A 25000-nucleotide genomic window follows, 5' to 3' on the forward strand; every position below is an offset into this window, starting at 1 on the left:
TCTCTCTCTCACTCTCCTTATCCCTCACTCCCTCTTTCCCTCCTTATCCATTTCTCCCCCTTTCTCTTCTTTTTTCTCTCCTTATCCCTCTCTCTCACTCCTCTTACTCTCTTGTCCTTCTCTTTCTCTCCCTCTTTCTGCCCATGTCCTCCCTCTTTCTCTCCTTATCCATCTCTCCCTCTTTCTCTTTCTTTCCTTATCCCTCTCCCTCTTTCTTTCTCCCCTTGTCTCCTTATCCCTCTCTCTCTTTCTCACCTTGTCCTTCTCTCTCGCTTCTTCTTTCTCTGCTTGTCCTTCTCTTCCTCGTCTTCATTCTCTCCTTGTCCCTCTCTTCCTTTCTCTCCTTCTTCCTCTCTCTTTCTCTCCCTCTTTTCTATCTTTCTCCCTCTCTCTCACTCTTCTTTGTCCCTCCCACCGTCCTTCCTTCCTTCTCTCCTCCCTCTCTCCTCCTTCTCTCCCTCTCTCTCTCCTTATCCCTCTCTCCCTATTTCTCTCCTTGTCCCTCTTTCCCTCTCTTTCTTTTTGTCCTCATCTCTCGCTCCCTCTTTCTCTCCTTGTTCCTCTCTCTTTCTCTCCCTCTTTTCTATCTTTCTCCCTCTCTCTCACTCTTCCTTGTCCCTCCCACCGTCCTTCCTTCCTTCTCTCCTCCCTCTTTCCTCCTTCTCTCCCTCTCTCTCTCCTTATCCCTCTCTCCCTATTTCTCTCCTTGTCCCTCTTTCCCTCTCTTTCTTTTTGTCCTCATCTCTCGCTCCCTCTTTCTCTCCTTGTTCCTCTCTCTTTCTCTCCCTCTTTTCTATCTTTCTCCCTCTCTCTCACTCTTCCTTGTCCCTCCCACCCTCCTTCCTTCCTTCTCTCCTCCCTCTCTCCATCTCTCCTCCTTCTCTCCCCTCTCTCTCTCCTTATCCCTCTCTCCCACTTTCTCTCTTTCTCTCCTTATCCCTCTCTCTCTCTTTCTCTCCTCGTCCCTCTCTCCCTCTTTCTTTCCTTATCACTCCCTCCCTCCCTCTCTTTCTCTCCTTATCTCTCTCTCCCTCTTTTTCTCCCTCTATCACTCCCTGTCCCTCTCGCTCTTTCTCTCCTTATTCCTCTCTCACTTTTTCTCTCCTTGTCCCTCCCTCCTCCTTCCTTCCTTCTCTCCTCCCTCTCTCCATCTCTCCTCCTTCTCTCCCTCTCTCTCTCCTTATCCCTCTCTCCCACTTTCTCTCTTTCTCTCCTTGTCCCTCTCTCCCTCTTTCTCTCCTTGTCCCTCTCTCCCTCTTTCTCTCCTTGTCCCTCTCTCCCTCTTTCTCTCCTTATCACTCCCTCCCTCTCTTTCTCTCCTTATAACTCTCTTACCCCTCTTTCTCTCCTTATCTCTCTCTCCCTCTTTTTCTCCCTCTATCACTCCCTGTCCCTCTCCTTCTTTTTCTCCTTGTCTCTCTCTCCCTCTTTCTCTCCTTATTCCTCCCTCATGCTTTCTTTCCTTTTTCCTCTTTCTCTCCTCCTTTCTCTCTCTCTTTCCCTCTTTTCTATCTTTCTCCCTCTCTCTCACTCTTCCTTGTCCCTCCCACCCACCCTCCTTCCTTCCTTCTCTCCTCCCTCTCTCCGTCTCTCCTCCTTCTCTCCCTCTCTCTCTCCTTATCCCTCTCTCCCTCTTTCCCTCCTTGTCCCTCTTTCCCTCTCTTTCTTTTTGTCCTCATCTCTCTCTCCCTCTTTCTCTCCTTGTTCCTCTCTCTTTCTCTCCCTCTTTTCTATCTTTCTCCCTCTCTCTCACTCTTCCTTGTCCCTCTCTCCCTCTTTCTTTCCTTATCACTCCCTCCCTCCCTCTTTCTCTCCTTATAACTCTCTGACCCCTCTTTCTCTACTTATCTCTCTCTCCCTCTCCCTCTTTTTCTTCCTCTCTCCCTCCCTGTCCCTCTCTCCTTCTGTCTCTCCTTGTCCCTCCCTCCCTCTTTCTCTCCTTCTCTCCTTGTCCCTCTCGCTCTTTCTCTCCTTAACCCTCTTCCCCTCTATCTCTCCTTATTCCTCTCTCACTTTTTCTCTCCTTGTCCCTCTCTCCCTCTCTATTTTCTTGTTCCTCCCTCCTTCTTTCTCTTTCTCCTTCTTTTTCTCCTTGTCTCTCTCTCCCTCTTTCTCTCCTTATTCCTCCCTCACGCTTTCTTTCCTTTTCCCTCTTTCTCTCCTCCTTCCTCTCTCTTTCTCTCCCTCTTTTCTATCTTTCTCCCTCTCTCACTCTTCTCTGTCCCTCCCACCCTCTTTCCTTCCTTCTCTCCTCCCTCTCTCCATCTCTCCTCCTTCTCTCCCTCTCTCTCTCCTTATCCCTCTCTCCCTCTTTCTCTCCTTGTCCCTCTTTCTTTTTGTCCTCATCTCTCTCTCCCTCTTTCTCTCCTCCTTCCTCTCTCTTTCTCTCCCTCTTTTCTATCTTTCTCCCTCTCTCTCACTCTTCCTTGTCCCTCCCACCCTCCTTCCTTCTCTCCTCCCTCTCTCCATCTCTCTCTCCTTATCCCTCTCTCCCACTTTCTCTCTTTCTCTCCTTGTCCCTCTCTCCCTCTTTCTCTCCTTATTCCTCCCTCATGCTTTCTTTCCTTTTTCTTCTTTCTCTCCTCCTTTCTCTCTCTCTTTCCCTCTTTTCTATCTTTCTCCCTCTCTCTCACTCTTCTTTGTCCCTCCCACCCTTCTTCCTTCCTTCTCTCCTCCCTCTCTCCGTCTCTCCTCCTTCTCTCCCTCTTTCTCTCCTTATCCCTCTTTCCCTCTCTTTCTTTTTGTCCTCATCTCTCTCTCCCTCTTTCTCTCCTTGTTCCTCTCTCTTTCTCTCCCTCTTTTCTATCTTTCTCCCTCTCTCTCACTCTTCCTTGTCCCTCCCACCCTCCTTCCTTCCTTCTCTCCTCCCTCTCTCTGTCTCTCCTCCTTCTCTCCCTCTCTCTCTCCTTATCCCTCTCTCCCTCTTTCTCTCCTTGTCCCTCTCTCCCTCTTTCTTTCCTTATCACTCCCTCCCTCCCTCTTTCTCTCCTTATAACTCTCTTACCCCTCTTTCTCTCCTTATCTCTCTCTCCCTCTTTTTCTCCCTCTATCACTCCCTGTCCCTCTCTCTTTCTGTCTGTCCTTGTCCCTCCATCCCTCTTTCTCTCCTTCTCTCCTTGTCCCTCTCGCTCTTTCTCTCCTTAACCCTCTTTCCCTCTATCTCTCCTTATTCCTCTCTCACTTTTTCTCTCCTTGTCCCTCTCTCCTTCTCTATTTTCTTGTTCCTCCCTCCTTCTTTCTCTCCTTCTTTTTCTCCTTGTCTCTCTCTCCCTCTTTCTCTCCTTATTCCTCCCTCACGCTTTCTTTCCTTTTCCCTCTTTCTCTCCTCCTTCCTCTCTCTCTCTTTCCCTCTTTTCTATCTTTCTCCCTCTCTCTCACTCTTCTTTGTCCCTCCCACCCTCCTTCCTTCCTTCTCTCCTCCCTCTCTCTGTCTCTCCTTCTTCTCTCCCTCTCTCTCTCCTTATCCCTCTCTCCCTCTTTCTCTCCTTGTTCCTCTCTCTTTCTCTCCCTCTTTTCTATCTTTCTCCCTCTCTCTCACTCTTCCTTGTCCCTCCCACCCTCCTTCCTTCCTTCTCTCCTCCCTCTCTCCGTCTCTCCTCCTTCTCTCTCTCTTTCTCTCCTTGTCCCTCTCTCCCACTTTCTTTCCTTATCACTCCCTCCCTCCCTCTCTTTCTCTCCTTATAACTCTCTTACCCCTCTTTCTCTCCTTGTCCCTCTCTCCCTCTTTCTCTCCTTATTCCTCCCTCACGCTTTCTTTCCTTTTCCCTCTTTCTCTCCTCCTTCCTCTCTCTTTTCTATCTTTCTCCCTCTCTCTCACTCTTCCTTGTCCCTCCCACCCTCCTTCCTTCCTTCTCTCCTCCCTCTCTCCGTCTCTCCTCCTTCTCTCCCTCTTTCTCTCCTTGTCCCTCTCTCCCTCTTTCTTTCCTTATCACTCCCTCCCTCCCTCTCTTTCTCTCCTTATCTCTCTCTCCCTCTATCTCTCCCTGTCCCTCTCCCCTTCTGTCTCTCCTTGTCCCTCTCGCCCTTTCTCTCCTTGTCCCTCTTTCCCTCTCTATTTTCTTGTTCCTCCCTCCTTCTTTCTCTCCTTCTTTTTCTCCTTGTCTCTCTCTCCCTCTTTCTCTCCTTATTCCTCCCTCACGCTTTCTTTCCTTTTCCCTCTTTCTCTCCTCCTTCCTCTCTTTCTCTCCCTCTTTTCTATCTTTCTCCCTCTCTCTCACTCTTCCTTGTCCCTCCCTCCTCCTTCCTTCCTTCTCTCCTCCCTCTCTCCGTCTTCTCTCCCTCTCTCTCTCCTTATCCCTCTCTCCTCCTTCCTCTCTTTCTCTCCCTCTTTTCTATCTTTCTCCCTCTCTCTCACTCTTCCTTGTCCCTCCCTCCTCCTTCCTTCCTTCTCTCCCTCCCTCTTGTACTTTAACCCTCTGTACCTTTGTTTTCTCTTCATTCTGACGTGTTTCTTGAGTCTTTCCTGTTAGAGAAGCTCACAGCTCCGGTTGTGTTTGTGACGACACGACTGATGATTATAAAACACAGTAGATGAGAAAAGCCCGTCACACCTCCCTCCAGTTTTCTGAGCGTCGTCCGTCGTCCGTTGTGTTTTCAGGTACTTCTCTCGCTGCTCCGTGGCTCAGGGCTCGGCCAAAAGCAGAGACGACGCTCTGGCCAAGAAGCTGTGGGAGGTCAGTGAGCGGTTAGCAGGAATCTGACCTCACCGGAAAAAAACAAAAACGCGCGCCAAGGAAACACTGAACTTAAAATGCATATGACGGGATTTCATGGTTTTCTAATTAAAGCTGCATTTACATTTATTCAATTACAGGTGGTTTTATAGCTCAAAAACACCTCATACATGCGTCACGAATTTCGCACTTCCGGTCGTCTCGCGATTCATACTGGGAAGGATTATTCAAAAAAAGTGAGCATCAAATCGTCATGTTTGTTTTCCCAGTGGAAAAGCTTGTCCTTCTCTTCCTCTTCTTCATTCTCTCCTTGTCCCTCTTTCTCTCCTTCTTCCTCTCTCTTTCTCTCCCTCTTTTCTATCTTTCTCCCTCTCTCTCACTCTTTTTTGTCCCTCCCACCCTCCTTCCTTCCTTCCTTCTCTCCGTCTCTCCTCCTTCTCTCCCTCTTTCTCTCTTTGTCCCTCTCTCCCTCTCCTTCTTTTTCTCCTTGTCTCTCTCTCCCTCTTTCTCTCCTTCTTCCTCTCTCTTTCTCTCCCTCTTTTCTATCTTTCTCCCTCTCTCTCACTCTTCTTTGTCCCTCCCACCCTCCTTCCTTCCTTCCTTCCTTCTCTCCTCCTTCTCTCCCTCTCTCTCTCCTTATCCCTCTTTCCCTCTCCCTCTTTCCCTCCTTATCCCACTCTCCCTCTTTCTCTCCTTATCCCTCACTCCCTCTTTCCCTCCTTATCCATTTCTCCCCCTTTCTCTTCTTTTTTCTCTCCTTATCCCTCTCTCTCACTCCTCTTACTCTCTTGTCCTTCTCTCTGTCTCCCTCTTTCTCTCCCTCTTTCTGCCCATGTCCTCCCTCTTTCTCTCCTTATCCATCTCTCCCTCTTTCTCTTTCTTTCCTTGTTTGTTTTCCCAGTGGGATGCGTCTATTGACAAAGCAGATTTTTTTCAAGTCTTTTGAACCATATCACTTTTGTTTCTGGTTCTGATATTGTCATATTTTAGTTTTGGGATTCGGACTAGGGATGGGCATTCGATGAAATTTTCTTAATCGATCGTCGGAAGAATTAACGATCGGTTATCGATTAATCATTAACGTTTTTATATTAAAATGATCATCATTATTATTACTATCTGCTCTACTAATCTGCATAAATAAATTCAACTTTACGACATATAAACCGTAACGACTCTAGAGCCACATCAGCCCGTTTGACATTATAATGTGTTTAATTCAGTTTTGTTCAACTCTCACAGAAACAAAACTTAAAACCGCATCGCTAATTTGCATAAACTAATTGAAGATAAAACTACAGCTCTTGTGTCGCTGATGTGGTTCAATTTCTGTTGGATTAAAAGACATGACTCAGGTGAATACAGGTTAGTGTGACCAGATTTACCTTTGTCAAAACCAGGACACCGTACGGGGGGAGGGAGGTGGAGACTCGTCATCGACATTGCGCGACTCTCACCTGGTAAAACTTTTTCCCACTGGACACAGAAACATATGTTCCTGCTTTATACACTGTGCACATGGACTCACACTTGTCCCGAACGCAACGGAAAGCGTGGATTTTCTTGTATAAATCATCGTTAAATACACATTTGTGCTTCGGTACGTTGCAGACTGACCCACTGTTTGTGTCTCGCTCCTTCTGATGCAGAGACACATGTACACACCTGTTTGGTCACACTACACACAGCAACCTACATTCGGTTTGTCGATTAAAATTAACGTAATCGATGTAATTCTTAATGATCAATTATCGATTAATCGATTAATCATGCCCATCCCTAATTCGGACATCGTTATTGTGTGGTTGTTTGATCCTAACAACGGAAATCGGGCTTTGGAAGTTTGTGAACTCCATAAATGCAAAAGGAAATCCGATGTGTGACTGCAAACCTCCGTTCAAACTGTTTCTTACGGAAGCTCTGAGAGGCAAGAGAAAAAAAAAAAAGAAAGAGGTAGGTCATTTGGGCTCTATTTTCTAAGTGTTTTTTTTTTTTTTTTTTCACCAACTCAAAAAAAAAAAAAAAAAAAAATTCTACAATTTTTTTTTCTACAATTTATTTATTTTTTTCTTGTTTTTTTTTCTCTGTTGATGTGGCTGTCGAAAAAAAAAACCCAAAAACAAAAAAAACACCACTCAGAGCCTAAGTGGTGTTCTATAAGTACCACACTTCAGCTCCAGCAAACTGCCGGAGAATTGTCTTATGGCGTGAGGTTCTGGGTTGGGACGTGGGAGGTCGGGGTTCAAAACTCCCCTGGTCCGGGTTGTGTGTTTTTATTCTAGCTGAATACAGTCTTTTCATGAGTTTTATGTTTTATGTTCCCTTTTATGAGTAATTTGAGAAGTAAGATCGATGCATCACTGATCCGCTGTCATTCTGTGAGAGCGAGAGTGGGAATCACTGCTCCAGGCTGAGACAGAACGCCGCACTGCCTCTGGTTTTAGTGGGACTGAGTGTCTTGTTTCCCGGGAGCTCACAGAATTTTTTATTTTATGAATTTTTATTTTATTTTTTGTAGAAATGTATTTTATTTTTTTTTGAGTTGGTGAAAAAAAAAAAAAAAAAAAACACTTAGAAAATAGAGCCCAAATGACCTGCCTCTTTTTTTTTTCTTTCTCTTGCCTCTCAGGGTTTGCGTAGTTTCTCTTCCCAACGGAATTAAAAAATAGTGAAAGGAAGGACCAAAAAGGAAATAGAAATCATCCCGTGTTTGCAGTGAACATTTTGTATGTGGAGCGCCAACAAACCAAAACCCCGATCCCTCGCTCAACCTCGGTTACGAATTTAAAAAGTCAAAGCGAAAGGCAGCAACTGTTCACCAAGAAACACCTTCCACTGCAAAGAGACCAAGACGTGATGTTGCTGTAAAACCACAAGAACAAGAAAGTGCAGCTCAGTCTGTTTGTCTTCTGCACCTCTCGACTAACAGACGGGATCCTGCTTTGTTGTCGCTCCACAGATATGATTCCCTTTTGCAGTTATGTAGTTCGCAAACTTCCGAAGCCCGTTTCTCGAGCCGTTTTCCACTGTTAGAACAACCAACAACCACACAATTACAATGTCCGAATCTCAAAACTAAAATATGACAATATCAGAACCAGAAACAAAAGTGATATGGTTCAAAAGACTTGAAAAGATCGACTTTGACAATAGACGCATCCGGCTCCACCAGTCCTGTCTTCAGACTTTCTTCCACGTCTCTTTGGATTTGTGAGCGGGATGCAGGAGTGGGCTGAGGTAGAGCAGCCTTACACTCACTTTGTCTTCTTCCTCCCTTCTCCGACCGTCTGTTTTACCACTTGTGCCTTCCGTATTTGCATATGCTGTGCAGGTGAGGTGGGTGGGTAAGGGCCACTCTTGGAGCTGCACTTAGTCTACGTTCAGACTGCAGGGCTTAACGCTCAATTCCAATTTTTTTGTGAAATCCGATGTTTTTGCGAGGTCGTTCACATTTCCAGTTAAATGTGACTTGTATGTGACTCCAGTGTGAACATTAAATGGCCCGAAAGTGTCCCACATGTGACACTGGAGACACGACGACGTCAACCGCAGCGAGCGTCTCTGTGTTTACAGAAGTTGTCCAAACATGGACGCAGCATCGAGCACCTGGAGATTTTAAAGTTCCTCTCGTACCGGAGCCAGAACATGAACAACTTACTTGTTTTAAGGAGGAGATTGAGAAGGAGAAGGACGAGGTTTTTGGCCGTGGTGTTTTGTGGGACAGCGGCAGCGACGTCCGTTGAAAGGAACGTGTGGATGTGGGGAATAGTGACGTTTGTGTCTTGTTGATAACGTGTAGGTGGATGAATGCACTTTGACCGTTCAGACTGAAGTCGCATGTCAAAAGATCAGATATGTATCAGTTTTAGGAGCACATATCCAAGTGTCCTGGGTCATATTTGAAAATAATCAGATCTGTGTCGTAGGGCTGGGTATCATTAAGAAGTTGCCGATACATACATACCTTGATACACAGGCCATGATACGATACATATCTCGATACAGTGCACTTTAGATTTGATATGATATATATCAAATCGATTCGATACGGTTCAATAAAAAATAAAGTCTAAATCATGGCTGTGATACTAAAGTCTTTGTTAAACCACTTCTTGTGCAAAATTCATATGAAACACAAACATTTGTTTGCATCATATATCGATACAGCAGCCCACGATATCGATACTGTATCATCACATTAAATTATACGATATATCGATATTCCAATATTTTTGCACACTCCTACTGTGTTGTTCAGACTGTCATTAAAAGATCAGATACACGTCACATAGAGGCCAAAAAATCGGATTTGGGTCACTTCAGGCTGCAGTCTGAACGCAGCCTTAAACTGGTTTTAACTGCGTCTTTCACCCTCTGGTACATTCGCGGGATCGCCACCTCCGTCAAATGTTTACACGTGGGAATCACGTAACGTTGATGTGTTTACTATGAAGCGAAAGCCTGGGTTCTCCACGACACTGTACGGGCACAGACCTTGGCAGATATAACGCACAATAGTGTCTGTGATCTTAAGTGCACGCGGAGAGTTGGAGGCTGGTTTACTTATTTGACTCTGCAAAGTGGGTTGTTTTGGGTCCATGCTTTTCTTTGGGAGCGGCAAGGCTTATCGGGATGGTGGCGCTGCATGTGAACTCGGAGGTTGGTCGTATTACCTGAATATTTGATAGCAGTTTGGCAGTGCATACAAATAGCTCTGGTCTTGTCCATCTCCTGCCTCTTTTCTTGGGCTTTGAAACCACAATGCGCCCGTACGTCTGCAGTTGAAAAATCTTTCCTTCCATTTTCTATTTTCGCTTCTCTCGCGCGCTTCTCTTCGCCAGTGAAGTAAAGACGTGGAGGTGCGGCTGTACTGCCCCCTAACGTCCAAGGGGAATATCGATACTAGAATGAATCGATACTGTGTCGATTTGAAAAATATCGATACGTATCTATGTATCGATATTTTAGCACACCCCTACTATAGACCACAAAATGATTACAAAAAATAAATTAAAAAATTGTAATGTCAAAATTGTGAATTGTTATTTTGATTATTATTTACAAATTATGCAAAAAATCTTGTCTTGTCTCGTCCCAAGACTATTTGTGTTTTGGTGAAATTCATGAAACCTGTCATATGCACTTTAAATCCTGACTTTGTGCAACAAACGTTTTACCAAATAATATGTCTTCATTTCATTTTCCCTTCACTAACATTTCATTAGAATTTTTTCAGATGTTACTAAATGATGGATTTGTAATTTTATGAATTCTTTAATAAAATAAATGCATTTTATGTGCATTTTTACCAGCGTTCATGGGACTTGTTTATTTTGTGTGTAACAGAGGATTGAAAAAACAGTGAAAAAAGCTGCATTTTTAAACTTAATGTTGTGTGAAAATCCCTCCCCCTGAGGTCCAGAATACACAATTTTCTGATACTGTATGAAGATGTGAAGTCTGGTCATTAGTGTATTTATCTATTTATTTATTTTTGTTCATTTATTTATTACAAAATGACAAAAAATATACAGTAAAAAAATATTAAGAATAATTTTGCAGATATATTTTGTTAATGGGATGCCCCTGAAGTCAGCGTTTGTTTATAAATGAGACCCACAGCAATTAAAATAACAGTAAATACACGTTACAAAATGACTTAAATATTGTTATCTACCTGTTTAATTCATGATTAAAACATCTTTCCTGTTACTACAAGAGATCAAGATACAGTTGTTTGCGTTATTATTATGTTTATTTATTTCGGACAGTAATACATAGAACATAAATTAAAAAACAAAAAACTAAAAAAAGACAAAAACGTAAATACATAGATATAACACAAAAAGTAACTATTTCTATTCTATAATAACAGGCAAAATAAATGTTACGCAGAATTTTCCTTGTGTCCGAAAAAGGAGTGGGAGGAAGTAAATACTTATTTAACCCCACCCCTTTTTTCTACAGTCCCAAATTAACGAAGAACAAATACAGACTTCTCATTTCCTGTACATTATAAGCAATAATTGCACAGTACCTCCATTGCATTACAATCTAACAGACAACAACAAATATATGTATATTATGTACACAGATATAGTACACATCATATACACAGATATAATATATACATACCTACATACACATCACATACCTATGCATACCTATATATATATGTATATATATATGTATATATATATATATACACCCATATACATACATATACATGCACACATATACACTAAGCACTCATTTCTTCCGCACAGTATTTTGAAATTCAGCGTTCAGCTCTCTTTGGATTTTACAGGTAAGTCAGCAAGACATTAACTGAAAATGTTAAACGAGCAGTCAAGTAAGAACAAAAATACTACAGAATTATAGTATTATTCGTCTAATCATGTAAAAACAAACTCTAATCTCTCCACGACTGTAAATTACATATTGTTTTGAATTATTTCTCATAAAAGTGTGACTGAGACCCCGTCCCCCACAACCAAAGTCATGAAAAAACACAAACGTGATTTAAAGAGCACATGTTCATTTCCCTGTGACCAGAGCGTCTTGGTTCTGTTCAGGAGTTTGATTTGACACTAAAAGGTGAAAGAGACAAACTGAAGAACTGTTGGTTAATGCTAATGACATAGACCCATGCACAGACCGGATAGAAAAATGGAAGTTCCCATGCGGCTCTTCTGGCTGCGTCTGAGTCTGGCTCCATTGACCTTTTTCCATGGATCTATTAAAATAACTGGAGGGTGTTGCTGCTTGTTGTTGCCTCCAGGTGGCGTAGTGACACTCACTGGTACTACAGCCAAAAAATCTCATAGAGGCAATGTAATCACAAACTGCTCGTGTTCGCCTGACAGGGACCTACAGCTTTCAAAAATGTTGGATTCTGTGGTGATTTTTACATCATAAACTTTTTCTCCGCTTAAAATCCTTCAGTCATTTTACAAAACGTTTTATAGGCGAGTTTCAGCTGACGTCATTGTTATTAAAAGCCCGCGTTGCATGCTGGGAAATATTTTGGTCGGAGGCAAGAAACACGTCAAACACAGTGCGTAACCTCGTGTATTTATCCCCGATAATGGTAAATTCCTGCTGCATTATCAGATGCACAAATAGAAGCACGGAAGAAGGAAAATGTCTTTTTCGTATTCTGAGTGAAAAGAACCACTAACGGTGAATTAAACGACTTTCAAACATTCGCAGAGCAAACGTAGAAGATCCTAACAAACCATGGACTCCAACAAGTTCAACAACACATCGAGACTCTTGGAGGTTTTCATCTTTTCTGCTGTGAATGGCCCAGGAGTTTCCACCAAGTCATTGTGGATATCGCCCAAGTGAATATTTGTCCAGGTAGTTGGAGATTCTGACCAGAAGTTTGGTTTGGTCCAGGCTCTGTCGGGGTTGAAAAGATTGATTTGTCGTCCGTCGATGCTTATGACCAATTTCTGGTCAAATGGTCTTGGGTCCTCTGCCGTTAGAGTGGATAAATAACCGGGATCAATACCCTTTACGTGCTTTCTCACTCCGTCCGTCGTGTTGAATTTGTGTTTTTTGCCACCCACCAAAATAATTCCCAGCATGCAACGCGCTTTTGTCAACAATGAAACTCGCCTATAATCGTTTGCTCTGCTCCTCTCGCTCTGATTGGTCAAAGCGATCACGTGACACACAGACCGCGCTCCGTGCATGTGTTGGCGTACGTTGTGTGCGTCCACGGTGAAAAGACTCTACTGCGCATGCTCAATCGGCCCAGAGCCAGAGACTTCAGTAAGACTTCAATAACCCAAAAGAAGGTGATGTGTCTTGCCCAACAGCACAGTTTACAATGACAGTATATGATGCTCAATAGATGTAATAGAACCACCAACCTTCAGGTGGGAGAAAATGTTTACCTCTGTGTTACCACCCAAAAGATTTGAGTCCCAACATACTTAGGAAAGGACACGGGAACCAAAAATAGAATTTTAGAGTTCTTTTATTTTTGTTTGTGCAAAGTTGTTTAACCCCAAAAAAAGAAACCCTACCCGTGCCCAAACCAAAAGTAGCAACGGAAAGGTGGACCTGGTGAGCCGGCCAAAAAGGAACAAAAGGGTGCGACACCGGGCCAACCCTGTACAGGGCCGTAGGAGCCGGTGCCAGCGCCCGTAACTAAAGACAAAAAAACCCAACAACCTAAACCCAACAGAAAAGCGAAAACAGGAAAAAAACGATGGAGCAGGAGAGCCAGGAGGGCGTCTCCCAGCGCGAGGCGTGTGCGCTCCGGTACCTGCGGCGGCGGACGAGGAGGAGGAGAGAGAGAGAGAGAGAGAGAGAGACGGCGCCGGACTCGCGCATTTAAGGCCTCCTGCCGGAAATGAGCACAAAAAACTACAAAAACATAATTAACCTACAAAAACAAAACTAAGCAGAAATGCTACAAAAAATATAAACAATAAAAAGAAAGCAGGGAAAAAACCAAAAGTGCCCAAACGTAACAAATGTTTCTACTGAATGTTTTTCTCCTCAGAGTTTCTGTGGCTGAAGTTACAGTGAGTCTTTATCAGGGACATTTGACTCTTTTCTCATTCAAAGGCACAAATTGCTCAGGTGGCAGAGACAATGACCCAGGTTGGTAGTTTGAACCCTATATTTTGTTTCCTTGGGCAAGACACTTCAGCTCCATCGCTGTCTGCGTCTCGTACAGTGTGAACGAGCCTGTGCACATGATGAGTGAAAAAAACATGATAGAAAAGTGATGTATTTATCAACAGAACCATCCATCCATCCATTTTCTTCCGCTTAGCTGGGGTCGGGTTGGGGGGACATCAGTCTAAGCAGAGACTCCCAGACTTCCTTCACCCCAGACACTTCCTCCAGCTCCTCGGGGGGACCCTGAGATGTTCCCAGGCCAGTCCAGAGGCATAGTCCCTCCAGTGTGTCCTGGGTCTTCCCCGGGGCCTCCTCCCGGTGGGACATGAACACCTCCTGAGGGAGACGTCCAGGAGACATCAGAACAGACGTCCTCCCCTCAGACGCTCCTCTCCACATGGAGGAGCAGCGGCTCTACTCTGAGCTCCTCCCGTGTGACTGAGCTCCTCACCCTGTCTCTAAGGGAGCGCCAGACACCCTGCGGAGGAAACTCATTTCGAGCGCTTGTATCCGCGATCTTGTTCTTTCGGTCATGACCCAGAGCTCATGACCAGAGGTGAGAGTAGGAACGAAGACTGACCAGTAAATCAAGAGCTTCGCCTTTTGGCTCAGCTCCTTCTTCACCACAACTATCAACAGGACCGTCCAGCCCAAATGTGACTTGATGGATTTTGTAGCTTTACTGCCGTTTCCTGAAAGTGTCTCGAAGTGTTTGAGGAGAAAAATGAGGCAGTTCTGGTTTAGTTTTTTTTAATGTTGAAATTCACAGCTCTTCAAATAGAACGAGTTTACATGAAAGTTTCTCCTAAAAAAATAAATAATGTTATAACTCCAGTGTTGAGGAGTAACAGATTACATGTGCCAGAGTTACGTAATCAGAGTACAAATTATGAGTAACTGTATTCAGTTACAGTTACTGTTTCAGTGAGTGGTAATTGGATTACAGTTACTTTGTTGAAATAAATGGATTACACAGAGGGATTTTCCTGTTTTTTTTTTTTTCCTTTTTTTCGGTAATTTCACTCATTGCTGGAAACTAAACCAGGTCTAAACTAGATCTAAACCAGGTCTAAACCGAGTCAGAGAAACAGGTCTGAAACAGGTCTAAACCAGGACTAAAACCAGGTCTAAACAAGGTCTAAACCTGTACTAAAACCAGGACTAAACCAGGACTAAACCAGCACTAAACCAGGACTAAACCTGTACTAAAACCAGGACTAAACCAGGACTAAAACCAGGTCTAAACCAGGACTAAAACCAGGTCTGAAACCAGGACTAACCCAGGACTAAAACAGGATTTAACAGGACTAAATCCTTCTCGTCTTCTATCAATAATATTTTTAATTTGGTTCAGTAAAGTCTGGACTTTTTTATTTTCTTTTATCAGACAAAACATCTTATGTTACAATTTCCTCGTCTTTGTTTCTCTACAGCAAATCAAGTAATCCAAAGTATTCAGATTACATTACTCACCTTAAGTAACTTAATGGATTACGTTACAAACTACATTTTGGTGTGTGTAATCTGTAATCTGTAGGGGATTACATTTTAAAAATCACCTTCCCAACACTGACTACAGACACATAAAGCAGCTCCTCTATCAAGTTTACTCACCAGGGAAACTTGAAATGTGGATACGTCACGGTGAAGTTTTCAGCTGCAGCTAAAAGAGCAGGACTAGAGGACAAAACTGTACAAGTTAAAGTCTAAAATGTAAATAAATGGATCAGTAAACTTGTGTCTCACTTTGGTAAATCTGTTTCTTTCTCCAGAGGCACCAGGAAAACACCTGACAGGTTTGGACTGAATCTGAGAAGTTCATACACGGCCCCGTCTGATACCTACAAAATAAATCATATTATTTATAGGGGTGTCAAATTATCGCGTTAATTGCGATTAATTAATTACAGTCATATTTAGCGCGTTATGTTTTTTAATCGCGTTAATCTCATTTTTAATCTCTAACTTTAGTGTTTCTGTATGTGAGTTGCTTTATTATAAAACCTGTTTTTATGTGTTGTTGGGACAACAACACAAACACACACACAAAACACATTTATACATTTTTTTATTTCGGTAATTCCACTCATTGCCGGAAACCCACACAAAACGCGTGCAGTAACAGCGATGTAAACGTCATGTTAACGTTGGCGGCGTCAGGCACAATGGACGAGGTGGAAGAGCCAGTAGAACAGAGGCAGCAGTGCACAGGTAAAAACACATTCGTGTCTTGGAAATTATTCTCCCGACGTGTGAAATATAAAAGAAAATAACAAATATAAAATCGCCTACAACTTAAATGTCACTGGTGGAAAACAACCTGCATAGACTCATGATGTCTGCACTACTGTCCTATACACACAACACACACAAACACACACACACACACAAACACACACAAACACACACAAACACACACAAACACACACAAATACACACAAACACAAACAAACACACACACACACACAAACACACACAAATACACACAAACACACACACACACACAAACACACACACACACACACACACAACACACACACACACAAACACACACACACACACACAAACACACACAAACACAAACACACCTTCATCATCGTCATTAACCTGAGAACGCGCGGACCACGTTTCCTTCCGTAGTTACTTCGTGGACACCGACGTGCTCCCGTGAGCCGCGTGTGGATCGTGTTTTCTCACCTTCTTCCTCCTGTGAGCCTCTAAACCAGAACTAACACCAAGACTAAAACCAGGACTAATCCAGTCCAGGTCTAAACCAGGACTAAACCAGCACTAAACCAGAACTAACACCAGGACTAAAACCAGGATTAATCCATTCCAGGACTAAACTAGGACTAAAGTAGGACTAAAGCAGGTCTAAACCAGGACTAAAACAAGGACTAAAACCAGTGATCTCATATATAAAGCATTTCTCTATCAATAATATTTTTTAATATGGTTAAGGAAAGACTGGACTTTTTATTGTCTTTAGACAAAAGTTATTATGTTCAGATTTCCTCGTCTTTGCTACTTTACAGCAAACAGTTTCTTATTCATGGAGACTTGGGCTCAACAGACAATTTGGAGAGATTTGTTAAACAATAAATGACTTTATAAAGTCACTTTTTAAAATCTATATTGGTTTTTTGATCTGCCACAATAATGTAATAATGAATTTAAATGAAAATACCTCAAATTGAAGCTTTTCTCAGCTATTTTTAGGTGAGATTAAAATGAGATTAATTAGATTAATTAATTACAGATCATAATTAATTAATCTCTCAATTTTTTTAATCGCATGACAGCACTAATTATTTAGTATGTATATAGTAAAGTTTATATAGTGCTTCTCACAGTAACTCAGACACTTCACAATAAAAAGGACAGGACAAACAAACTCAAGTAGTGAGGAAACTGTAATGTTTGGGGCTTACAGGCTGTGAGGAAAAGGTGATCTCTAAACTGTTTTTTTTTTTTTTGAAGGTTTTTAGTGAGTTTCTGATGTGGAGGAGAAATGTTCCAGAGAGTTGGGGCGACAATGGCAAAGGCTCGGTCCCCCAAGGTCTGGTGCTTTGCTTTGACTGTGGGCATGAGGAGGTTTTGAGGAGCTGGTCAGAGCCTGCAGGAGGCGCTGGGGCTGCAGGAGGTCAGTGAGGTGTGCAGGGGCCTGGTTATGGACGGACAGAATGTGCTGATGAACAAAAAACATTTTTGTTGGTTTTATGGGTTTTCTGTGAAGGACAATAAACAGTCTGAACCAGACAGTCAAAGTGTGCGGCAAAATCAGTGGTGTTCAGACGGAGGATCTGGCCTCTGTGTGGAGACATCGTGTGCTCCAAAAGACTAAGGCCACACTGAGCCTAACCATGTCCTGCACTCACAGTTTGTGCAAATGTCCTCTGGGAGACGATATGTCACCCCACAGCAAAAGACCAACAATTACGCCAAATCTTTTATTCCTTCTGCCATAAAGCTTTTAAGTGGTCGGACCTCTCTGTTTGAGGAGGAACTGTCCACAGGAAACGCATCACTGCGGCTCTCAGGGGTCAAAGTTCAGGATGAAGGAAGATACAAGTGTTTGGTTCATAACATCATCAAACCCATCACAGAGTTTTATGTAGATGTGTTTGTTTCTGGTAAATAATGAGTATTATTTTGATAATAACATGTAAGAGTGTAAATGTGGTTTGACAGTGAAGCGTCTCTCTGTAGCTTCAGCTCCAGTGTCTCTGCAGCAGCAGGGGCAGGAGCTCCTGTGTAGATCTGAGGGAGTCTACCCCAAACCCTCAGTGTCCTGGAGCCCTCCCTCCTCTGCAGCTCTTACCACGGTGACCCCCTCAGAGGGCGGAGTGTGGTCTGTGCACAGCTCTGTGTCTCTGCCTCACAGCCCTCCACATCAATACAGCTGTAATGTGAGCAACAGCAGGGGCAGCTGGAGGAGCGCCACCTACAGGAACAACAGTGACATTTATTATGGCGCAGGTTTGTGTTTAGGATCAGTTATAAAGAGCTCTGTCTTATTTTAATATTTTTACTTGATCCTTTTGTTTTGTCGTTTTAGTTTTTTCAGAATATGTGACAATCCCCTGCACTGAACCCTCTGCTCCAGTGAAAAGTCTCATTTGGAGGTTCAACCAGAATCAGACCATTCTGAGCCGGTCTGGACCAGAGTCGGTCTACACTGAGTCCTGGAGACTGTTTGTAGATGGAGTCACAAAGTCCAACAGTCTGATCCTGAAGGTTCTGACCTAAGAGCAGCTGGGCCTGTTCTCCTGTGAACTCAAGACTGAACAGGAGAACTTTATTATCCTCCTGAACTGAGTAAGTGTGAGCAGTGACTCCTGGTTTCATCTGAACACAGGGATTTCACACACTCTTCTCTTTCTGCAGGAGAAGACTTACTTCTGTGGTTTAATATACCTCTTATTTTACTGTCAGTCCTGATGTACGTCATGGATATCATCTTATTGAGACGTCTCTGGGTGAGTAGATCTCGTGTCAGATCCAGTTTGTTTGTGTTCTTCTGTCAGGACCAGAGCAGTTGAACCCTGGCGTTCTCTTTGAAAAGCATCTGGAGCCTCGTCACAGAAAATCACCTTCAAGTTTGTGAAGGACCAGTCACAGTCATTTATCTGCAACATGTGAGCTGCTGTAAACGCAGGAACAAGCCTCCTCAGATATCTCTGTTTCATGGAGTGAGACTTTAGAACACCTTATTGTCTTATTAAGGCCTTATGAACCTGGTGTTGTTAAGGTTTGGCAAGAGGGACCCCAAGCAGAGCCAGGACTCAGTCAAGTTTTAAACAGTTTATTTTACAAACGGAAGGCAGGCTGAGGAGGCAGGGAGCTGGCCGACTTCTCCAGAGGCAACGGCAGACAACCACGGAGACACCTGGGCAAAAACAGGAACAGGTAAGTCCAAGACGAACATCGAAGCAGCAAGCAAAACAGATACATATCCAAGAGCCTGATAGAACTCTACCGAACAGGACGGAATTATCTGGCAAAGTGGTGGTGAGAAAACCAGGGCTAAATACAGAGGCTGATGAAGGAATTGATTACAGGTGTGTCTCATCTGCTCTGGAAGAAGCCACGCCCCCCGCAACAAAAGGGGAGGGGGAGAGAACAAAAAAACAAATCCTAACAGGTGTTCCTGTTTCTTTGTCTCCTGATGATCTGAAGCTCTGTCTGTGGCTCAGTCCTCTGTGTCATTTTTCAGACATTTTAAAATCACTTCAGTCTCATCCAACAAAAGCATCAAAACAAACGTTACACTTTTGTACAGCGGGAGAGTGTGGATGGACTAGTTTCATTCGTCTGTCAGGAGGCGCTTTGATGGATGAGAAGAGCGTAAACAGTCCAGTCTTACATGTTCATGTTTTTGTGACCTGAGGAAGGCCACAGGAAGCAGCTGAAACATGTGAGGCAGGTGCACACACGGTTTAAAGCTGAAGACAGAATGAAGCTTTACCAAAGCTCATAACCCTGTAGCTCCGACTCAAAGAGCTTCTGAAAAACACGGGATTCTTGGATGAGTTTAAAGTTCAGATTTCAGTCCTGCTCCTGGTCTCAGTCTTCACTTTTAAACAGAAACTGCATGTAGCGCCCACTGTGTGGCGCTATGTCTCTGTGGGCTCTTCTTATATGTTCCTGACACAAATCCAAACGTGATCTCACGCTTTATGAAATGTGTGTCGCTCAGAGGCAGTGTCTGTGTGAAATGTGTTCAGAACAGATCCTTGTGTCTGTGGATCACACTCACACTCACTCACACTTCTTCTCTTTACAGAAAAGAAGACGAGACAACAGGCACAGAAGGTATTTGAGTTGAACATAATCTTTATATTTTAAGATAAACCTTTTATAGAAATGGGACATGAAGAATACATTCAGTATTCACCTTTTATCTCTGTGACTGAAGACTTTTACAAACACTAAACCAATGATCTCAAAGTTAAATCACATATTTAAAAAATACATTTTCATTACAGAAAAATATCTAAATCACATCACAAGACTGAACTTCAGCTCCTGAACCAACTAGAGGAGAGGAAAGAGGATGAAGGACCTGGAGAGGAAGAGGATGAAGGACCTGGAGAGGAAGAAGATGAAGGACCTGGAGAGGAAGAAGATGAAGGACCTGGAGAGGAAGAGGATGAAGGACCTGGAGAGGAAGAGGATGGAGATGATGTAGGCGAGTACAAAGAGATTGTAGTTGTGTTTCAGACATCACAGGATTCTGTAGGTGAATAATATTTGGAGCATGTTTCTGTTTCGTTTCTTTAAGTTTTCATTGATCATGTGTGATTTTTGAAGCATCATCAGGACGAGCCTCATGTGTTTTTAGACAAACTTTACTGATCCACAAGAGAAAATGACTCAGACACAGCAGCTCAAACATCTCAAGATATTATAATAACAAAGAGAAAATGGTAATAATACATTCTAAATAAGTAGAAGAAATAACAAGACACAGGTGTCAAATAAGACGTAATTATATAAATGTAAATGTACAAGTAAAAATACAAAATACAAACAAGTTATAAAAATATCTCGGCTATAAACAAAAGGTCGTGAGGAGAAACGGTGCAAAGATAAAATAATGACTGACAGGACATGGGGCTATTGAATGGGGAAAACCAAAGGAAAAAAATAGTCTGTTTTAGTCCTAGTTTAGTCCTGGTTCAGTCCTGTTTTAGTTCTGGTTTAGTCCTGGTTTAGTCAATCCTGGTTTAGTCCTGGTTCAATCCTGGTTTAGTCCTGGTTTAGTTCTGGTTTAGTTCTGGTTTAGTCCTGGTTTAGTCCTGGTTTAGTCCTGGTTTAGTCCTGGTTCAATCCTGGTTCAATCCTGGTTTAGTCCTGGTTTAGTCCTGGTTTAGTTCTGGTTTCCTGTCAGTGTTTATGAGAACAACATTTCCTTTTGTTGGATGTGTCTCTGTAAATATGTGAGTATAAATATTCACATTAGAGGTTTTAGTTTGATCTGTGATTTCATTTTGGTCATTTCCTTTTGTGAGCCTCAGTTTCCTTTTTGTTTTTATGTATTTATTTAGTATTTACATGGACAGATATGACATTATAAAGATGATGTTTCGTGTGCTTTTTGCTCTGGTTAAACAGATGTGGCTCATTTATATTAAATCTGCAGTTGTGTGACTCACATGGACTGAAATGAACAAAATGGTGCAAATAAAACAGTGAGTCCTGTTCTGTTCTGTTCTGTCATCTTGAGCTGATCTGTTCATTTGGTCGGTGCTTTTTCTCTGTGTTAGTCTGAATTATATTAAAATGTATTTTACGTGTAATTAACCTGTTACCACCCGCCTCATTTTGGTGTGTGCACAATGGTAAGACATACCCAAATGTCATAGCTTATTAAAAAGAAATTCTTAGAACCCACATGTTTGTGTCATACATCATTTTAAAGCTTAGACCTTCTAATTTCTGTAGATATGCATATGAAGACCGTGAGTGCTGGCTAACCTACAGTACAGTCATTTAAAAATGTCTAAAAATTATAATTTTTTGCCTCGAAAAAAAAAAAAAAAAAAAAAAAAATACTACACTCACTGCTCAACTTGTTGGCAACAACTGTGTAGAATTTCAGATCTCTAGGACTAAGGGTTTTGATGCTGTGAGCCTTTTTGTAAACAAAATGACAATTCGGCACAAGTGTGCCAAATGTGTGCCAAATGTGCCAAACTGTGTTACATGCATTTTAGCTCTCCTTTGACCCTAAAAAACACATTTTGATATCTTGGTGACTACAAATCCCTTCCTAGATAATAATTTTTCTATTTTTCAGATATTCATATTTTAGCTTTATAAACATGCATTTCCATAAAACGTCATGCTATTTAGGCATAAGAAATAAACTATGCAACAGGTCCAGTTAAATTACAAGCACTTTTATTTGTTTCACAGAATAAAAAAGTAATCTAAAATTATCAGTCAAAAGTGCAAAATCACACAAAGGACAAAGGTACAACTATTTATAAAAAATCACCAGTAATATAATAACAATAAAATAAAATCAGTGCAAAAAAGTACAGCAAGTTGCAACAAAATAGAAAAGTACAAAACAGTATAAAAGTAGAACTATTTACAATGGGACAGGAAGGTGACTTTACAGTTCCATCTGGTCGTGCCACTTGCGGTAACAGTTTCTTGTGGGTACAAAACAGAGAGGCACATTACAGGACTCACAGCAAACCGGGCTCTTTTTGTGGCAGAGTTTGCAGAGTTTTCTGCCAGCAGTGGCTGCCTGCTCTTTTGCAATAATTTGGCCCTCAGTGAAATAAATGGGTTTGTGAGTGGTTGTTGCAGGGAAAGGAGTTGGTGGACGGTTTGTAGACGTGGAAGAACTTCCGCTGTTTGACAGCTCCTCTATTAGGGCCTCTCTGAAATCCCGCTGTGAGAGTTTAGTGTCCTGTCGTTGTGAGCTGTACATGATAAAAGCATTTACGATCGCAATGTCCAAGAAGTGGTAAAAAAAGGTGCGGTACCACTTCTTCGTCTTATGGAGTACAGAGTAGTGCCCAATAAGTGCATCTGAGAGGTTTGATTGTACTCCTTCACAGCAGCAGGAATCTGAACATTTACAACCTTCCACACCCCCTGGTCTTTGATCCTTCTGGAGACAGTGTCTCCACTCATGACAGTGTGGATGGTAGAACACATGATGACTTCTCGTGTGTCCTTCCACTTCATGAAGAGGAGTTCATTGTCTCTGATCCATCTCACACTCCCCCGAGGGTCATTCTTGCCAAAGTCATTTGTCGTCGTTTTAGGAAATCCCACTCTGTTCATTCGTATGGTGCCACGAGCTCCAATCTTTTGGGCTGCCAAGTCCTTGAATAGATGAGGGCTAGTGTAAAAGTTATCCACAAAAAGGTGATATCCTGTTCCCAGTTTTTCCAAGTCCATGAGAGACATGACAGAGTCGTAGCTAAGTCCTTTGCCACTGTTGGAGGCCTTGCCCTCATAAACAAAAAAATTCCAGGTGTATCCTGTTGCGGAGTCTACAAGCACAAAAAGTTTGTAGCCCCACTTGGTCGGTTTATTTTTAATGTACTGTTTGAGTCCAGACCTTGCCTTTGATGCAACCATCCGCTCATCAATCGATATGTTTTGGCCTGGGTGGAAATGCTCTTTGCAGGCCTCAACAATCTGGTGGTACAGGGGCTTTATTTTACCCAGGCGGTCATAGGCTGGCGTGCCCTTCGCTGCTTGATTTTTTTATGTCTTCCTCCAAAGGGCAGAGGTGTAATAACCTGCACATGAGGTGAAACTTGTTTCTTGAAATTACAGAAGCTGGAAAACTTAAGTTAAAAAAAAACGGTGCTGTCGGCCAGTAGTCCACCAGTTCTGGAAGCTTCACCAATCCCATATATCTGACTATGGCCAAAAACGAATAGAGGTCAGGAAGAGTCACGGCAGTCCAGTTTTGTCTTTGTTGGGCCCCATAGTCATTCATATTTGCCAACAGAGTGGACATAACCAAGTCAGAGAAAAACAGTCTAAAAAAATCCAGCGGCGTAGCAGCACGTCTGCTTCTGCGCTGTGGTCCTCGCTGTCTGGCGGGTTGGAAGGGCAGTGACACAGGCACAGTGTCCACTTCGTCAGATGTATTCCATCTTTTCCCATGTGGAGTAGGTGAAGGAGAAGTCACTGTTGCTCTTGCTCTTCCCCTCCCCCTTTTTGATTGCACTCTTACCGTCAATGATGAAACAGGGCGCGGTGGTGGAACAATCCGGCTCTCCTCAGCAGTGGGGGTTGGCACAGATCTGCGCTTCACGTCTGGTTCAGAATCACTGTCAGCTTCACTGGAAACTTCTTCCCATGTCCTAGAAAAGAAAACAACACACTCTTAGTAAATCTGTAGGCTTCAGACATTTACCAGTATAATAATACAATCATTACTATGACATAAAGTTACACTATAACATAATGACTGTACTGTACTACTATAAAAATACATAGCCCATTCTGTTAGTGCCAGAACAACAGCATTCATGCTTAGATAAATGCATAGTTTACAGAGCATTTACCAGTATAATAATACAGCAACTAAATTATAATGGTCATCATTACTATTATATCAAATACATAGTCTTTTGTCGTAAGAACATCAACTCTGTGGTAGTTTACTCACCAATAAATGAACAACAACAATAATAATAATAATTATTATACTCAACGTAATTATAACATACTAAAATGGAATAATTACCATAATTGCTATATAATAAGACCAGATATATTTAATTCAAACAAAAATGTATTGTACTCACCGGTCTAATAGATCATCTCTTCCATCCAGAAACATTTGTTCTGCCTCCGAGTCATACTCGCTGTCCTCAGACTCAGAAGAATCAATCATTAGTGCCAGAGCCTCACTTACAGTGTAGTGAGTTTTCTTCTTAGCTTTAGGCATGTTTTGTAAAGATAAAAGCGTAAAACAAGCCAAAAAATCTCTCCAAAGATACGTGCTCAATGCTAGTCCGTGCGTCTTCACAAAGCAAATGGCTGTTGTTTTCGTTTTACGCATGTAAATAAAGAGCCCATTTCACACCTTGTTGGGACGTCCCACCCATCGTTGAAAAGCTCTGATAATTGGCTAAAACAATATGTCAATCACTTTCTGGGTGAACCAATGACTGAAGAGATTTGACGTAAACAAAAAAGACGTACGTGCGTAAAGCTGCAACTGGAATGATGCGCTACTTTTTTCAACGAGCTGTGCCGGCTGAACCAAGCCACTGAGAACTCTGGGGATGATCTCATTTTGAAGACAAGACTGTAAGGAAAACAAGCGTACCCAACAGTGCCAGCAAACCTGCTAGAAACGCAGTGGAAGGAGGGAGAGAGGAGAAACTTTTTTTCATATCATTGTATCCATCGATTCATGCGGACGAGGATTTTCTGGATTATTTCCCCACATGTAATTATTTTATGGAAAAAACAACTTGATATTCTTTTTCTGTGGATTATTACGGACTTATTGAGTACAACTTTTCCTGGATTGAACGCGTTTTGGACCGACAGAACCGGCACAAAGGTAAGAAACGCGTATCTTATTCTTTGTTTATGATGTGAATTTTTAAGTTATAGCGTTTTGGGCTCGTTGTGTGGCATAAAATGAATGATATGGTTGTTTTATTGAGAAATTAAGCTTTCAAACGATGTAT

The 25000-nt window shown here is 42.4% G+C and overlaps 1 protein-coding gene, 1 long non-coding RNA gene and 1 pseudogene across 2 annotated transcripts; all 3 read left to right on the plus strand.

The window, feature by feature from the left end:
* LOC110171933 (dehydrogenase/reductase SDR family member 13-like) overlaps window positions 1-6596 on the plus strand; it is a 29102-nt pseudogene extending 22506 nt beyond the window's left edge.
* A 10606-nt stretch (window positions 6597-17202) lies between these two features.
* Window positions 17203-18077, plus strand: LOC129412620 (CD276 antigen-like). The gene is made up of 3 exons (XM_055166716.1): window positions 17203-17446; window positions 17523-17792; window positions 17872-18077. Exons 1-3 carry the CDS (start codon window positions 17203-17205, stop codon window positions 18060-18062), a joined length of 705 nt encoding a protein of 234 aa, XP_055022691.1. The 3' UTR covers window positions 18063-18077.
* A 16-nt stretch (window positions 18078-18093) lies between these two features.
* On the plus strand, window positions 18094-19621 carry LOC129407267 (uncharacterized). Its single transcript, XR_008631468.1, has 3 exons — window positions 18094-18131; window positions 18201-18292; window positions 19600-19621. It is a non-coding gene; the product is annotated as an uncharacterized LOC129407267 (long non-coding RNA).
* Window positions 19622-25000: the final 5379 nt, after the last annotated feature.

Source organism: Boleophthalmus pectinirostris, unplaced genomic scaffold (assembly GCF_026225935.1).
Source record: "Boleophthalmus pectinirostris isolate CB_2022bp ecotype Guang Dong unplaced genomic scaffold, ASM2622593v1 HiC_scaffold_9, whole genome shotgun sequence".
In the NCBI taxonomy this organism is placed as follows: Eukaryota; Metazoa; Chordata; class Actinopteri; order Gobiiformes; family Gobiidae; genus Boleophthalmus; species Boleophthalmus pectinirostris.